The following is an 18,650-nucleotide window of genomic DNA, read 5'->3' as shown; positions in this document are numbered from 1 at the left end:
TTAGTATATTAGCAAACAAAGACATAACAAAAACAATTTTAACAGCAGGCCATGGAAATCGCAGCATGGGCTGTTTTCTTGCGCTGTGACAAGCCACTGCAGTCGAGCTGATGCTCTGCAATTTCATTAAAAAAGCTGCAGCGGCATATTTCTCCAGAATAGCAACATCTATTCCTGACTTTGCCGCCTGTCAGAGAGTGTAAAGATTTTTTTCTCTGGAAAAAAAGGTGATTTAAGACAAATGAGTCACTCATAGCACAGTACAGTACACCCACACATGTGTAAACAGACACACACACTTTCCCAGAGGAAAATAAGAAAGGTAAAAGGAAGGTACTTACTTGTCCCACTCGGCCATCTCCTGGCACATTCTTTGGATCTCGCCTAACTTGGGTTGTATGGTGACCTGTGTGACGCCTTTCACATTGACACCTTCAAGAAATACTGCACCCTGGGAAGATAGAAGAAGAAAAGCAGAAGGCTAAACTTGGAATGAATTTTAAGAAACATTTATTCCCTCCTACACAGAGAAGAAAAACACATTGAGTGCCGGTGATACTTTTCCAAACAGCTGCCTCTTTGTTTTATGAATCCCTGTGCGAGACAACAGGTACAAATATTAAAAATCCTGCTTTCACTCCTCTCTATTTTGAATGTTATTTTCACTTTAATTATTTCAAGAATCCGCATCTCACTCTGGATCAACCCTCTTTTCCCAGTATGAGTGATGGAAACAGATGCAGGGTTTTTCCTGGCTCAAAGTAAGCCTGTGGAGGTTGACTACACACGCAAGCACAAGTGTTCTGCATAAAGATATGGCAAAAGGTCTGTGTTACCTTATTTATGAGAAATCTGCAATTCCCGGTTATTTCTAGGGAACTCATGAACAAAATGCTTGATATCACATAACCATGTGATGATGAAGGTTCGTGCTACACGCTTTAATAAATAGGAAATACTATTTAATATACTAATAAATTATGGTTTCTGTTCTGTAGTTTGACAACACAGTATCCAACCACCTATCAAGAAACTGAAGGGTAAAAAAATACAAATATAAAGGAAAATATTTATTTATTACTATTTAATGTGCACGTTTTTCACTTCAGCTCGATTGCTCATACACAACTTTTCACCTTGTGTATGAGCTTCTCCCTGTATAAAGCTAATTACTCACCTTTAAATCTAGGAGGGACAATGTGCATTTCATATTAGGGCTACTGCACATATACATATATTTATCATCTATTCTAGACTCTTGATACGTTCACACCAGATGATCTTCTAATGGCCTTGTAAAGGTGAAGTGAATCAGAGTACAGGACATCAGAAACTAAAGTCAAATCAGCATTTTTTTTTTTAAAGGCTTGTTTAATATCACATATAATAGTCATGTGTTTATAAGATCTTGCCTTCTTTCTCCTTTATTTTGCATTTTGCTTTGGTACCTCTGTGCTCTCCTCATTTCTTCTAAGGCTCTTCCAATAATAACAATGTGTATGTGTTAGTCCCCGTAGGGAAATTACTCCTCTGCATTTAACCCATTCACCCAGTCAAGCCGGGGAGCACTGTGTAGGGACGGTACCTTGCTCAGGGGTACCTCAGGGTAGCCGTTCAGTGGAGTCGAACCCCCGACCTTCCGATCATGGGGCATCCACTCTACCTACTGAGCTATCCCTGCCCCCCCCCCCCCCGAAAAAATTAAACAATTAAAAGGAAGTTCTTCTATTAGGGAACACCAGTTTGTTGGGGCATTCACATTAGGGCTGCCATGATTAGTCGACTAGTCACGATTATGTCGACTATCAAAATCGTCGACGACTAATTTAATAGTCAACCCGTCGTTTGAAGCTTTGTAAGATCCCAAAAGACGCAGGAATAAGTAGTAGGATTTAAGAGTGTAATAATGGACTGAAACAGAAGATGGCAGCACTGCATGTACAAGGATGCTAGCTGCCGTTAAACCCCGAAGAAGAAGTAGCTCTGTCCCAGAATTCATAGCGCAGCCCAGCTCAGTTTCCAACAATGGCGGCAGCTAGTTAGTTTTAATATTACTCTTATTATTCTTTCTGGGTCACAAAATAAACGTTTAACATGTTTTCAGGCGAGAATGTAACTGTGTAAACCTCAAATATCTGCTCAGTTTATCAAGACACCACATATTTTCAAAAGTGCTCCGACGTTTTCGGAGACGTCTGTTACCCACTAGCTCGATAGCTAGCCGGGGGCAAGGCTCACTAGAGCCCGCGAGAACACCGGACTCCCGGCAAATCGTTTTCAAACCCACCGCTGTCTTTCAGTACTCAGGTTAAACATGATATATAAGTCACTTGGATAACTTTAAAATGTTATTGTTTGGCTTTTTTTTAGTATTTTATTTGTTCCTGAGTAAATCGGTTTGGCTGAGATTAGTTAAAGAGATGCTCGAGAATATCCTCCGGTGTCCTGTTATATTTTAGATAGCAAGGAGCAGACGGCTGAGTTTATTAAACTCCACCGAAACAATCTGCAAATTTCATTAAAATTTAATAAACTATCATCTTGTCTTTATTTTTAGTTAGCACATACCTTAAACACTTCAAGCTGTAAGCTAATGATAGTTATATAAGAGCAGATGCGTGCTGGTGCAATAAGCTGTACGTTTTACGTCCAATGGATGCATGATCTGATTAGTCGACTAATCGCAAAAATAATCGGTGACTAGTCGACTATCAAAATAATCGTTTGTGGCAGCCCTAATTCACATAAATACTGTAAAGTCTTTATATTACAACAAGGTTCTTGAGACAACTACTTCTAGGCAGATTTCTTGTAGGACAAGTAATTTTTTCCCTTGTTGTCTCCTGACTGGCTCTGTAAGTATGATGTACCAGGCAGCTCTGCTCTCGATTGGTCAAAGTAAGCCTGTAATGGACAGATTGTTAATATGGTCCAATATTTTGCCATATATATTATTTGCCATATATATTATTTTATTTTTAGTGTCTGCCTTTTTTTCCCCACACTGTTCCCAAAGATAACTTCCCAGATGGGTCTGTGTAAAAAACCATCTGCACGTCAGGTTAGACAAGATGTCTCATATTTCTCGAAAAATTTCAAAAAAGTCTCTGCGAAAGTTGTTTGAATTTCTGATTGTGTAAAAGGAACTTAAAAACAGCCTTTTAAATGGTTAAAAATCCAATCAAGTCCAAAACAAACAAAAATAAGTGAAGCACATTTGAGTTGATGAAGACTTTAAATTGGACTGGACACAAAGTTAATTCCACTTCTTTCACTCATTGATTAAGTTTGAGCTACAATTGGAAAATTATTTGATTTGAGCTCATTTTTATATTTGCCAGAACAAACACTTGTTCAAACACTTGTTTGTTCTGGCAAAGATTTGTAGGTTTGTAACGCCCTGCTATCAGACACAAAACTTACTTTATAATACTTTATACTAGGGAGTAAGCAAACATTGTGTTTTCAAAGTTAATGTGTTAGAAGCAGGAAAAATGAGCAAGGATAAAGATTTTCTTATGCAGATCGTGTGAGAAGTTTCCAGTCTGCAGTGGTCACTATCTATCAAAAATGCTCCAAGGAAGAAACAATGATGATGAGGAGGAATTAACAGTACTGAAAAAGCCAATCACAGTAGCTGTTGGCTCCATTCACACAAAGTGCATTAACATTTCTAGCGAGGTCTAGCAGGTCAGGACATGTTGTATGGTTTCAGAAGAATTTGCCGTTATAACTTGCATATTGTGAAGATTTAACTCTTTAAGATAAAGACGCTACAATAATACAGAGAAAACCCCAACAATCAAATCGCCTCGCCTTTGAGCAAGCATTTGGCGACAGTGGGAAGGAAAAACTGTCTTTTAACAGGAAGAAACCTCCATTAGCACCAGGCTCAGAGGCATTAGTCTGCCACAACTGGTTGGAAGCGTTAAGAAGTTGTCAAAATACAGTGGTAAAAAAAATGTAGTAAAAACAATCAGACTGTAATGCAAAAACTGTGTAGTAATATGTAAAAGAAACAAAATCATGACTTTTGTTTGACTTTTTAATTTTACCAACAGCAGTAGATTGTTTTTGATCTAAACTGGTCCAAAGGATCACCTCAATATCTCGTCCAGCGAATAGAGAAGTAAGTAGCAACTATACATAGATTAATTTATTCTGTCATATCATTGATTGTAGCATTGATCATTTGTTGCTTCCGCTGTGGTCATTTTATGATGTCTGCCTGGCTGTGAGATATTAAATGACTTGTGCTTTGGGAGACTTTGGACAGCTGGCCAGAGACAACACGGCATTTAATAACACATTACACTTTAACAATAGTCTTTAACAATATCAACACCTACGCCCTGCCTGTGATCAGGTACCCTGCTGGGGTAATAGGCTGGCCAAAGGAGGAGATAGAAGCCACTGACATCAAGACAAGAAAGCTCCTTACCATGCATGGTGGGTTTCACCCCAAGTCCAGCACCCTGAGGCTGTACGCTAAGCGGAAGGAAGGGGGCCGGGGACTGGTGAGTGTCAGCACCACAGTCCAGGATGAGACAAGGAACATCCACGAATACATCACAAAGATGGCCCCAACTGACAGCGTGCTCAGTGAATACCTCAGGCAGCAGAAACCCAAGAAAGTGGAGGAAGGCGAGGAACCATCATGGAAGGACAGGCCCCTGCACGGTATGTACCACCGGCAGATAGAGAAGGTGGCTGATATCCAGAAATCCTACCAGTGGCTGGACAAAGCTGGACTGAAAGACAGCACGGAAGCACTAATCATGGCAGCACAGTAACAAGCACTAAGCACAAGATCCATTGAGGCTGGGGTCTATCACACCAGGCAAGACCCCAGGTGCAGGCTGTGTAAAGATGCTCCAGAGACAATCCAGCACATAACAGCAGGGTGCAAGATGCTAGCAGGCAAGGCATACATGGAACGCCATAACCAAGTGGCCGGCATAGTGTACAGAAACATCTGTGCCGAGTATAACCTGGAAGTCCCGGGGTCAAAATGGGAGATGCCCCCAAGGGTGGTGGAGAATGACCGAGCTAAGATCCTGTGGGACTTCCAGATACAGACGGACAAAATGGTGGTGGCTAACCAACCGGACATAGTGGTGGTAGACAAACATGAGAAGACAGCCGTAGTGATCGATGTAGCGGTTCCGAATGACAACAACATCAGGAAGAAGGAACACGAGAAGCTCGAGAAATACCAAGGGCTCAGAGAAGAGCTCGAGAAGATGTGGAGGGTGAAGGTGACGGTGGTCCCAGTGGCAATCGGAGCACTAGGTGCAGTGACTCCCAAGCTAGGCGAGTGGCTCCAGCAGATCCCCGGAACAACAGCGGAGATCTCTGTCCAGAAGAGCGCAGTCCTAGGAACAGCTAAGATACTGCGCAGGACCCTCATGATCCCAGGCCTCTGGTAGAGGACCCGAGCTTGAAGGATTGACCGCCCACAGGGGCGAGTGGGGAATTTATTTTTTTATATGTGTAATTATAATGCTTCCTCTGAAAGTTGATATATTTTAACAGTAATTACCTGCCTTCCCTTAAGGAAGTATTTTCTCTAATTTAAGATCAGCTATATATCCATGCTACTTCTTAAGTGCATAGGAGACAGGAATCTAATTTATCCTTCTCCTTACAGGTCTTTGACCTAAGTGAGGAAACTTTACTAACAGCTGGAGACTGTAGGTCTTGTTCTGCTCTGCACTCACAGTGAATCTGGCATTGAGGCACATGAATAGATTCTCCACCTGCCTCAGGTTCTGCTTGGGATAATGTTCTGGCTTGCAGAACAGAACTCCTATTTCCAGCGGCACTCCCAAGACAGTGCAGTTGGACGTGTCCAACCGTGGGAAGAGATCCTCTCTGAATCTCCGAGGAAGAAGCTGAATAATCATCAAGAACCAAAACAACAACTACCTGGCCAGTGAGCCATCTGGTAAAGAAAAAGCAAGACAGATGGGACCAGGGCCAGCAAGGAAGCAGCAAATGATTTTTCAAACATAGGAATGTGGGTGTGAGGGGTGCGGTTCTTCTGGAAAACTGACTCTGGATTATGTGTCTCTATAAAAACATGCCAAAATGAGTCACCAAATATCCTTAAGTGGCTCACCCATTAAAATCTACATATAGAGAAACTGTGGAAATGTTTTATCCTTCGAAATATCTTCCTGATCATGATAGGTACATAACCGCCGACTAGTCTGACTGCGAAGCCGGCCACTCAACCAAGAGACAGTATACTGTTCCTCCTCTCTCCTCTGGACCTCGCCTGTGCTGTATCATATTCTCAAATATTAGATTTGGCCCCATTCAGGTTGTCAGTGAGCTCTGTGTGCAATAAAAGTAATAAACAGATGTTCTGCTGTTGTAATCTGAACAAATGTTTCACACCAATAAATATGTTTTTAATACTTTCCACCATACAAGTGCTGCTTCTGTCTTTTCATTGCCTCTACACTGGCTGCTACTCGTGTTGTTGCACCATTTAGATTTAGGCTTCTTATACAGTCACTTCCTTGAAGTACTCTGAAGCATTAGATCAATGTAAACAGAAGGAAAAACTGATTATAAGCAAGAGGAGATGATTCGAGGTTTCTAATTTCTCAGAATGGCACTGATGAATACTATACATTAACACTGGCAGGCAGCTTTTATCTAATCAAAATTACACCTCTGTCAGCAGCTGAGAAAATGGAAAGTGTAATTTTCTCTAAATTTAAGCATCAGATTTATTGGATTCAGCAACAGACTTACAGGATTATTATATACTTGTGCCTCTTAAAAGGGAGGCCTCCCCATAGACCCAAAAATCACCCAGTCACGCAGCAAAGGGATCAACATATTTTCTACTTAAGAGTCCATTTCCTGGAACACAGAGGCCTTACCAGTTTTATCTTCTCTTTCTTCCGCTTGCCGGGCGCCGACCCAGAGGAGCTGGGGCCCGACTCCTGGCCAACCGCGTTGCCGTCGTCGTCCACGTCCCCGTCGTCGTCGTCAAAGCACCATTCTGGCAGCTCGGGGGCAGGTGGTGCGCCCTCCCCGTCACCATAGCGACGGAAAAGCTCTTTGAGGTAGTCTCCCTTGTAGATCCCCGGGGCCCGAGCCTGGGCAAAAGCAGCCACCGCTGCCTCGATGCTGATAAGAACGAATAACAGAGACAGGACGTCTTTTTAAAAAACCTTCAGACTAGTTTCAAGTTGACCAAACGATCATGAAAGTGGGTGAAAGATATGGGTATATAGATGATTTTCTGTACAATAAGTGGACCTTTTACATGGTGTAGAGGCACTATCTTTATACCAGGGTGTCTAAAGCAGAAGCTCCCATGAAACCAAAGGGAAACACAAAAAGAATGAAATATTTAATTTGCTTTATTTTCCTTAATGTTATGATCATTTAGTGTCTCTTAACTTCTATCTACAACTAGACTTCAGTATGTGTGAGAGAGGGGTGGAGTAGAACAAGCATAAAAGAGAAGATAGTGAGCTGACTTTAACCAAGAACAAATGTTTCTAAACGAGTGTCTGTCTAAAACCCACGATGGAGGGACGCCAACCAACTGCCTTGACTCGAACAGCAGCAGCAGCAGCTGAACCACACGACAAAAACCGGAGGCCACATCGTTTCAAAGGCAGGGATGGAGGAACACTTAAAAACAACAGTCACATTTACAGAATAACACAAACTAAAAATAATTTAATGCAATAGGGAAAAAAAAGAAGAAAAAAAAAAGCTGTATAGGAGATTTTTGCTACCACTGTAAATGAAATGTCAAACCGCATTTGCAATAAGTCGAGGCAAAAAAAGAAAATACACTTTTCTTGAAGTAAACATGTTTGTAAGCTCCAAACTTTGGCCTGTTTCAACAAAATATATTCAATCGTTTCAAGTTTGAAAGACCTTTCAACACAGAAAGTGCAGTTTGATTGTTAAACACTTCTACACGTGTTTAAACTGTTATTAGGCGTATGAAAACTCGTGCTCACCTTGTACTCACTTAAAACCATCAAAAATCTAAAAAGCATAAAGATATTTTTTACATAAGTTTCTTACTTGCAGTTGAAAACTAGGGAAGCAGATATTCTAATGATCAAATTGTAATTGAATCCACTTTACAGGAGCATTTGCTGGTGTCAGGTTCTAAAAGGGGAGCTTAATCTATCTGATTCCGAGATTAAAGCTGTTAAATTTGTCACGTGACACAGTTAAATGTGAAATTTATTGAAGCAAATAATAGTGACCTTGAAACACAATAAAGCAGGCTGTGTAATGCTTGGATTTGACAAAAACATCCATCTGTATATTACTGTATACTAGTATTCTATTGCACATATTGTATATCTTATTCCTCTGTCTCTCTTGCTGCATTGAGCATGTGTATGACAAAAGAATTTCCCTCGGGATAAATAAAGTTCTTCTTATCTTATTCAATGCAGAAGCTTCAAATAGCTGAAAATTAAGCAGGTCTGATTCTGACCTGTGTGCCTAGACGGGAGGTTGAGGGACTGCATGCCAACTATTCTGACTAAAGGTGAAGGAGAGGCTTTTAACCTTTTTCTTGTATGCTCAAGAACTGCCAAATTGTCTGTTCTCAAGAACAATCTCTGCTAGGAATAAAAATTTTAAGGTGACTGTGGAGAAAAAAAAATCATTTTTTCTCAACTCAGAATTAAACCTGCTTTTACAAGAAATAAAACTGCATTATTTACCAGACAGTAGACATTCCTGCATAAAGTTATTATGTGCATTTAATCACAGAATAAGCATGCTAATACTGTACCATTTACTGTGCACTAAATATGCCATGTCATTTTCCCTTCGGATATAGTAATTTTTTCCCAGAGGAAAAAATAAATAAATTTGAAGCCATTTAACATTACGTGTGGTAATACGCATTAAAAAGGCCCATTGTTGTTACTTATCTCCCAACACGTAATAGTGGATGACAGCTGTAAATGTTCTCAGGATATTCATTTCACAGGAAGTAGTGGGCGGTGGGAGGGTGTTTATCCAGCCTCCATGTCTGCAGCTTCCAGGGATTCTGCTATCACAGACTGCTGCTCCACCTCTAACAAAAGATGCAGCTTCACCCCCCCGCTCAGCTGCTCTAAATTATTTATCTCGGCTGCTCGGTCACTCAAAACCAGCCAGCCTCTTTGTAAAGCTTTATTTAGACTGGTAGTGACAGAGTAACCTCTCTTGCAGACACACACATGCTGAGAAGAAGATGGGAATATCAGCTTAAAAAATAAAAAATACTGATACGGCTGGGAGAGTGAAACCAGAGTAACACTGGTGGGAGCTCCGTGTTGTAGGGTTTGTGTTGTCATGCAAGACGACTGAAGATTGTGAGACTGCCCTCCCAGCAGTGCAAGTGATTGAAGCGTGTCAGCCCTTACCTCCAGTCCATCTTCTCCACCAGGTACGCGCATATCAGAAAGCCTGTCCGGTTGAAGCCATGCGTGCAGTGAACACCTTCAGGAGAGAGAAAGAAAAAAGAAATATGCAAACCTTTCAAAAACTCCACCTCAAGTTTACACAATATATTGTTTTGTTGTTTTTCCGTCTCTATTGTTTTCACATAAATAACAGATTTACATTTATTTTTTAACGATGAATAGTGTTCTTATTTCCATTTCACACAGCTTGCCAATTTTTTGGATGTGTGTGCCATCACTTCAATTTACGCTCAATCAATTCAACGTCGCAATTATGAACGAGACCCCCTTATTTCAACAAACAAGCCATTGGGCACAATCTCATCCAATGTAACATCTTTCACATCAATAAACCCAGCTCGCCTTTGAGATATACCGCGGCTGACTGGATGTTTTGAGGAGGGGCATCAAGTCACACACAAAGGACTCACAGGCAGATCCCTTTCTCCTTAGAGGGGGGTCCTGCCTTTATACCTACATCAAAAAAAATCTGACACCAGCCATTGCACGCACAGAAAAGACCCAGGGATTGATGAAACATTCAGGGAATGGAAAGAGCATGAGAAAAAAAAAAAAAACAAGGAGAGAAAATTCTGCTCTTTCAGAAGAAAAGATTCTAGAAAGGAAACCCTCCACAAAAGCACTGAAGATTGCAGTCGTATTTGACAAGAACCCTCCTAATTTGCGACAAACTGACATTTATTCAGACAAGATCCCTTCAGCAGGTGCACAGCAGGATTAAAAAAAATAATAATAAAATACATATAAAATGAAACCTTCTGACTCGCATGTCTCCCAATATATTAGGATGTTTGCCTGGCAACGGCAGCAATAAAGAAATCACATTTAACAGACCAATTGTCTAATTTGGACGTGTGTACTGTGGAGAAAACAAAGCCTAATCACCAGCTGGCTAAAGGCAGGAGATTGCTGGGATGACATTCACACATTCTGCTCTGATGTTCGAGCAGTCTGATTTACAAGTCGGGCAGCAGTTACAAGTTAAGAGCAAATCTGGACAGGATGAGGTGTAAGAGAGCACCCTGCTGCCAGTAGCATAAAAGTGCAGCGGCGTTACCCCGTCTTCGGCCGGTAAGTACCCCCTAGGCTAACCTTCAGGCAAAGGACATTACAGACCAATACCACTACAATAGATGTAGATAACTTTTTTTTTTAAATTCCCCACTAAAAAACATTTACATGACAATTGAGGATATCATGTGTGCCACTAGAACACTCCAAAGACTTCAAATAAAGCAAACTATTTTTTATGTAAATGTAAAATGCAGCAAGGTGTTTCGGCACAACTATAAACACAGGCCTGATACAGATATGCATGCACTAAGCCATTATCAGCCAGTATCAGTGTAAGCCTAATTTAAAGGCAAAGCAAGGTGCTCCTTTCTTGTGCATGTGTTTAAGCCTATCCATTAACTATGTCTATACTCAGCTTGTAACTAAACCCATAATAACTTAATTTGTCACAACCTGCATTAGAAATTAGAATAGCTTGTTTTGAGCTCATAATAACAAGCCGAAAAGCTACAGAGAAAAAAAAATAATAATCTAGTTTGAGAAAAAAAGGGGGGGGGGGAAAAAACAAACAAAAAAAAAAAACAAACAGTGGAAATAACCTTCCCACACACCAGCATCTACATTGCTCCCTTTTAGATCAAATCTATTTAGCCAAGGTTCTCATTGATATTCCTTCACCTATAAATCACCTACACAGTGTTCACTGGGAGATGAGTGTTGTTTGCGATATGCAACTCCTCCACAAGCTGACAAAATAGTGACTTGCACAGGACTGCATATTTTAAAAATGTGCAAAGACACTCCGTGTGAGGGCTGAACATGGTGCTACTGTGCAGACATCAGAAGAGCACTAGTTGTACTGGGAAGCTGTTTGACATTTGACATGAGTGTACGAACGTGTTTGCTGAAATTTTAAACAGTGAAAATATATTCTGACAAGACCTCGCTCCAATTTGCGTTTAACCAATCCTGGAGTAAGGCTGCCCTCTGCTGGACACAAAAGCTAACGTTACCAATCAGCCAATCACACAACACCAATTCAATTAATTTAATGTATGTAATGCTCAAGATGAGTCATTGAAGCCTAAACTGAGCTGAAGAAAGATGATTCTAGTGAATTTGAACGTGGCGTGGCTGGTGGTGCCTGACGGGCTACTTTGAGTATTTCAGAAACTGCTTATCTAGGGGAATTTCCCCGTCCAGCTGTCTTTAGAGTTTATGGTCTGAAACAGATCAACTATGCTGTCAGCAGCAGCTCACTGGCCAAAATGCCTTGTTTATGTCAGAGGACAGTGCTTCAAGCTAATGTGAAGGCAACAGTAGCTCAAATAACCACTAACTATGCATGCAAAAGAACATCTCTGAACACACAACACTGCAAACACCAAAGCAACTGAAAACCTCGCACAGCTTAACACCAACGATGCACTTGAGTATTGTTGCTAACCATGTCCATCCCTTTGTAACTATAGTGTACTCATCTTCTGACGGCTGCTTCCAATAATAATAATATGCCACGTCATAAAGCTCAAATCCTTTGGAAGTTCAAAAATTTAACTGTACTCAAATGCCCTCCGCAGTCACCAGATATCGATCCAATTGAGCACCTTTGGGATGTGGTGGAACGGGAGATTTGCATCAGTGATGCAGTCCAAAATTTTCCAGCAGCTGTGTGATGCTAACATTTTAACTTGGACCAAAAAAAAAGAAAGAAAAAAGAATCAACTAAAAAAGGCAATTCAGAAGGCAAAAAAGGGGATCTAACCCAGCACTACCAAGGTATGCCTAATATAGTGATCATTTAGTGCAAAGGCAGTTCTTCCAAAAGCAAACTTTTCTATTGAGAGTATGCGTATGAATTTAGAAGCTGCAACACGATACAGATCTTCATTCTCTTCCTAAGCCTAGGCATCAGCATAATGATCAACCACGCTTATATCAGAGAATCAAAGCAAAAACAGCAGTTTCTTTGAAGTTTACAACCCACAAGCCATGAATAAAATTATTTTTAAGAAGTAACAATAAACAAGATTGAAAGTACATACGCAAGAATATGATCAATGTTAAAATATAAGAGCTAGAAATTATAAATAACAGTGTTCTGTAATGTACGAGTAAACTATGTTGATGTCTACTTTTAAGGGGTGTAGCAAGGTTTTTGCAGTAGTATTATAATGACATAGCACTAAACTCTTAAAAAAACACTTACAAGGACACAGTGACACTTTATTCTTTACTGCAAAATAAAAGTGGCAGTGTAAATGAAGCAGAAGGTCTCTGTGTACTTTAAGTGTTGGTTTTTGAAATGATGTTCAGGCATTAAGATTCATACTGACTGGGATAAGTCATAGCCAGAATTTGATTACTGCTGAAGCAAAGCTGTTACAACTGTCTGACTAAATTACACACAGTGCAAACTCATTTACGGCACCAGATGTTTTTACACTTAAAGTCTATTTCTGTCTCATTTCATATCCTTCTGTGTGCAGAGGTGATAAACACAGCACTTAATGGGTTCCAGTCACACTGGCACATCTGATATCTTAAGAAATGAAAAACATAGACACACTCAGAGGCTTCTCTTGGCCAATACTCAGCTTCTGGTATCATTTTAGTCAGAGAGAAAATACTGTTAAACCTGAATAATTTTCCACAAATAAGTAAACAGTAGTGGTGCAACGGATCACGGTTGATCCGTAATCCAAACCGATCCCACTCTACGGTTCGGCACGCACGTGATCCGAAGAGTCGAAAAAGAAGAAAAAACTTTGTGTATGGTGCGCGTGGTCAGTCTGTCAAGCGATAGCTATGGTCAGCGCTAGCGGTCCAAGTGGAGGAGCAGAGGAGTTTGCGGTATTTAAGCAGCCCTTTGCTGCCCAATCCGACCGGGCTAAAGCTATTACAAAAGCCATTGGGGTGTTTAGCTGCAGACGGGAGGCCGTATTCTGTTGTGCAAAACAAGGGGTTTAAACTAGTCAATGCGTTAGTTGACGCATTGGCGCCATGCAGCCCCACGCACGGGGCGATCCGCGGTAACTAGCTAACAGAGATTTGCCGCGTTAATGCAGTTATGGCATTAACGTCATTTTAACGAGATTTACGCTGACAGCACTAGTTTAAACTATGATGAAGGTGCTTGAGCCACGCTATGACATCCCGTCGCGCATCCACTTTAGTGACAAGATCGCTCCAAGCATGTATGAACAGGAAACGTTTAAAGTTATGGCTGAGCTGTCCCAGGCATCTTCTGTTGCCCTAACTAAAAATGGGTGGACCTCGAGGGCAACGGAAAGCTACGTGACCGCTCATTATATCACAGCGGAGTGGTAGATAGAAAGCCCTGTACTGCACCTTAATTTGTTTTTATATAATTGCGTGGAATGAGTCTTGAGTTGAATGGTTTTTAATAGGCAAAAAAATACTTAAATAAGTAAATGACGAGTTAAATTTTTGGCTTCTTTTTTTTCTGCTGATCCGAAAATTGATCCGATCCGTGACGAAAAAAAAAAAGTGATCCAATCCGAACCGTGAGACTTTTGATCCGTTGCACCACTAGTAAACAGGATCCAACATTATAATATATGAAAAATGTAAAGTGACACGACAAATAAAGTAACCAGGGATACTTTGTGCAAAGTGTTTAAAGATAGTGTGCTAAAGAGTTGGTTAGGTTTTTATAATATGCATCTGTTTGTTTCCCATAGGGTTGGTCGATTGGACGAATATATCGACTATCGACGATAGGTTGAGCCTATGGTCAATAGTTTTTACAAGAGCGATTTATTTATTTATTTATTTGCCCATGAGTAAGTTTGCTAATAATGATGGAGCTAATAGTAGCAGTCAACAGAAAAGAAAAGTGCTGTTTTAACAGGACCCTCTTTCATCCGCGAGAAAATACACCCTCCTCAGAGTGCACCCAAATGCTTGTTGATGGAGCTGCAGAAGCTGGTGATAGCCTAGATTGCCGGTTGGAAAATTTTTACATATTGCCCAACCCTAGTTTCCCATGCACAAAAGAGCAAATAGATATCGGGGAAAGCAAAGCAAATGAACCCTGGCATTCTCATTAGCTACCAGCTAAATTGTTACTTTGCTGTCAGCAATGATCAGTACAACTTTTACTCTTCCTGTTACAATAGCAAGCTTTGGGAGGTATACCTTCTGCTGGTGTACCTTAGATTCAAAAGTGCACCTAGTCTGGTGAAATCCACATGATGAAATACTCACCTATCAAATCTGTGGGATTCTTCTCATTGAAGTGTTCACAGAGCCTGATGAACATCTCAGTGGTCTCTTCTGAAGGACACTCCCCATGGCTAAAAAGGTACAGGATGACATTAGTATTCAACACATTAACATCCACAGTTCTGCAAAATGATGAATTTGGACAGTTAGTTTGTGACAATGCTTTTTAATCTTACCCCTTACACTGAAGCTTCATATATTTTATCCCTTCTTTTTCAATTTCACTGCGGTCATAAAAGCGAGTCGTGTTTGTCAAGTCTACGAGCAAACCCATTTTCACCTGAGGAGGAGAGAAATGGGCACTGTGAGGGAAGGTTTTCTGTGCCACTTTAATACTTCTGTCCTTGCTGAGGGTACTTACCTTTAGACTTTTTAAATAGTTGGACAGCATGCTCGGATTAAACCTGTTCTCCTCTGCAACTTGGTCATCATATCTGGGACCTAACATCGTTTTCATTGGCAGGAATTTCTCTAGGAAGGAGAAATGTAATGAATGAAACAAAAATCCTGCAGTATTCTAGTATTAAAACTCTTCTTGTAAACTAATCTTGTATGAGCAGGGACAGCAGCTTTGCCCCTAATTTAATGATTAGTTTTTAGGGTTACGGCTAAGAGTCTAACTTCATACCAAGTCAAATCTACAAATTCAGATAAATCAATAAAAAAAATAAAATCACTGACTAAGTATTTGTCAAGGTCACATTCAATTAAGCATTAGACAGCACCCCAAGTGCATTTGTTTTGTAAAGAACTTGGTTAATAGCCAATAAAACTGTGGATCCATTTGTGTAAACTACACTGAATTTCTTAGAATAAAAGCCTGGATTAAAAAGTGCCACCAACTCCAGCTGTGCCTTCAAACAGAGCATCTGTGTAAACTGTTGCACTGTTATAAAGTTGAGGCAGAGAGGAGACAAGCCTGCAATTGCAGGTTTTACAGAAATGTCTCAGCATCACATAACTGTAATGATAACAATGATGAATGGGCAAAATAAAACAGTAACACCAATACTTTTGTATAAAGTGTTAACAAGACAGCCTTGCATCACTTAAGACTGGGAACTTAGATCAATCCACTTGCACTGTCCAACTTTGACCTTATAACTTCCTTCTACTTATGTTGGGCTGTTATTTTGACAGTTGTACATTGCAATAAGGAATACATATAGGAACAGATCTATCCACAGTCCATACTGGCATTCGTATCAACACAGTTTTATCCACATCTATCCTTTCAAGCCTGTCACATCAGTCAGCTCGCAGCTGTGCTATTAATACAGAACATAATGTAGTAAAAAATTGCACACATTCCCAAAGTCTGTTACTGACCACTGAATTATTTAGGATATCCCCAGGGTGGCTGTGGCTACAATGTAGCTTACCATCACCAGTGTGTGAATGTGTGTGTGAATGGGTGGATGACTGGTTGTGTAAAGCACTTTGGGGTCATTAGGGACTAGTAAAGCGCTATACAAATACAGGCCATTTACCATTTACCACTTATTTAGGATATACTCGGGCTGTCTATCACTGACCAGTCCCAGGAAACACTGGTACACTTTTAGCTATGAAGCACAGTTGTCCACCTGTCTGTCTTTGCTCCAAGACACTACACTCCAAGAAGCAGCTCCTTTCCTTAACCTCAATGACATTTTCATCAATGTCAAGGAAAAGAAGCTGGGAGGTAGTTTTAAAGATACCCCAACTGTACAGCATTTCTCTCCCTCATGCTCTCGATCCACATTTTTTGACTGGCTTAGGTTTTACAAAGGCAACATTACAACTCAGACACTTTTCTAAAGTCTGGCTTTTAATGAAGGACTCAGAGGTTAAAGAAAGAACATCATTGTCCATCTCTTGCAGGTTAACAAGTCTTTCACAGAAAACATCGAGTGACCACAGACTTACAAGCCACGCAGATTTTTGTGCAATATGATGAAAACAGTCGCAACTAAAATTAAATCCAGCTACAGTCAGTTAAAACATCTAATAACTGTATGAAACTGATGGAAGGTGAATTCTCCGATACTTTGGTTCATTTTTTTTCTCAGTTATTTTTTCAGTTATTTTGATCTTAAAAGAAACCTGAAGCTCAAAAACAGATGTAGCAGCTGATGGGTGCATACCTAAGATAAAGATAAGAGAAGAGAAGATTTTATTGATCCCACGGCGGGGAAATTTGTGCGTTACCACAGCTCAGGTACAGATAGCAGAAGAATAGAAAGACTATACCAGAATAACACCAAAATACCTGCTGGAAATCATAGTATTATCAGACAAAAACAGCAATTACAATAAAAGTTAAGAGTTTATAGATTATAAAAAACAAAAGAGAAAGAAATGTGGCATTCAAATACATTAAAAAAAATAAAATGCTTCTCGTGCTAAACGCCTCTCAGCATTAGTAACGTGTCACACTCGTATGCTCGCCGTGAGCTCCTCAAGCCATAGCCCCGGTTTGTTTGGACACGTGATTCTTTGACGGTGAAGCATACCAACTTAGCAGCACTTTTCTGAAGCTCTTTTTAAAACTTTTTCTTTTAAAACTAATGGACTACCATACGTTGTTTTTGTTCAACATTAAAGTCACCCTAAAAGCTGAAAAGAAGCGGAAAACGTTGCTAAATAGTTACCGTTAGCGACCTAGCAAAAAGAGCGCGCACGAATAGTGTCAGATAAATTTCCATTAAAAAAAATGCCAAAATTAAATTAATTCCATATAAATACCAAAAGAACAAACCCTTTTAACTAAATCAAGTTTACAAAATATGTTGACGTCATTCAATGAAATCGGCGCTTTGATTTACACTTCATTTAAAAGATAACGCATTTATTTTTACAACAGAGAAACAGAGCTTAAATATGTGATAATCTTTCTGTACTTAAAGACCGAACATGGACCAACACAGCCCATTACTGCTACTTAAATCTGACAGTCTAAAATAATAAATAACTGATATATATCAGGCAACAAGCATCACAGCAACACCATTGAACGAAGCTAACTAGTAGCAATAGCTTCATCTGGTAAATAAAACACTATTCTCTTAGTTAAATTCACACTAACCTGCCACAAGTTGCCCTCTTCTAGGACAATTGCGCCATCGAGGAGGAGGTCCGTTATTTGACATGTTGAGTTGAGGTTGGTAATATCTAAAAGCCTCTAATATCAATAACCCCGTTGCTTGATGCTGCTTCTCTCCCCCACAGCAGATGCTGGGTAGATATTCACCCGAGCACTGCGGACTCAGGGCCCTTTAGCTCCTAATTCAGGAGAATCAGCCAGCAAGTTTAAGCCCGGTTAACCTTCTGACAGACTAGGAGGCATTTTACACGAAACGCAGGCTGTTCCGATCCACTGCAGATCAGCCTCTGAAGAAATTCAGCTATCTTTTTCATTTGTCTACCATAAATCTAGTTTTTTAGCAATCAGCTAGCAACACCTCAGTGATCCTTCTTCTTCTTCTTCTTCTTCTACTGGTATTTTTATACGGCGGCAAATCGTATCCGTGCATTATCGCCACCCTTTGGACTGAAATGGTTGCTGCAGCAGCTTGAAAGCTAGTTCATTTATTTACAAAGAAGAAAAAAAACACAAACGTTCTTACCTTATTCTTTTATTTATTTGTCAACACTGCTTTAAATTTTAATTTATTTATTATTTATATTCTACAGTTCGATGGTGAGTAAATGCTCCAAAATTTAATTCTGATTCTAACTGGTTTATATTCTGAATGACAATAAAGTGGTTATTCTATTCTATTCTGTTCTATTCTATTTGTGTTTAACTCCTCTCCTCTTTATGTAGACCTTTAGTTCTTTTTTTATTTCCCCCACCTGTTGACAATACACAAAAATGTGTAATCGTTTCTTTCTGTCTTTATATTTCATACCTTTCTTTTAGTATATTTTGACAGA

The 18,650-nt window shown here is 40.0% G+C and overlaps 1 protein-coding gene across 1 annotated transcript in view; it reads right to left on the bottom strand.

Moving 5' to 3' along the window:
* rngtt (RNA guanylyltransferase and 5'-phosphatase) overlaps positions 1–18,221 on the bottom strand; it is a 105,681-nt gene extending 87,460 nt beyond the window's left edge. Inside the window, exons 1-7 of the mRNA XM_084953778.1 lie at positions 17,800–18,221; positions 15,094–15,203; positions 14,909–15,012; positions 14,715–14,803; positions 9,411–9,486; positions 6,897–7,146; positions 342–451 (exon numbers count right to left, since the gene is read on the bottom strand). Of these exons, the coding sequence (XP_084809904.1) occupies positions 342–451; positions 6,897–7,146; positions 9,411–9,486; positions 14,715–14,803; positions 14,909–15,012; positions 15,094–15,203; positions 17,800–17,863 (803 nt within the window). The 5' untranslated portion in view covers positions 17,864–18,221. The remainder of the gene's footprint in view (positions 1–341; positions 452–6,896; positions 7,147–9,410; positions 9,487–14,714; positions 14,804–14,908; positions 15,013–15,093; positions 15,204–17,799) is intronic.
* Between the last annotated feature and the right edge of the window lie 429 nt (positions 18,222–18,650).

This window comes from Perissodus microlepis, chromosome 15 (genome assembly GCF_051167445.1).
Source record: "Perissodus microlepis isolate ML-2025 ecotype Zambia chromosome 15, ASM5116744v1, whole genome shotgun sequence".
NCBI lineage: Eukaryota > Metazoa > Chordata > Actinopteri > Cichliformes > Cichlidae > Perissodus > Perissodus microlepis.
The sequence above is the reverse complement of the archived record's forward strand: the minus strand, read 5'-3'. Positions and strand labels throughout refer to the sequence as shown.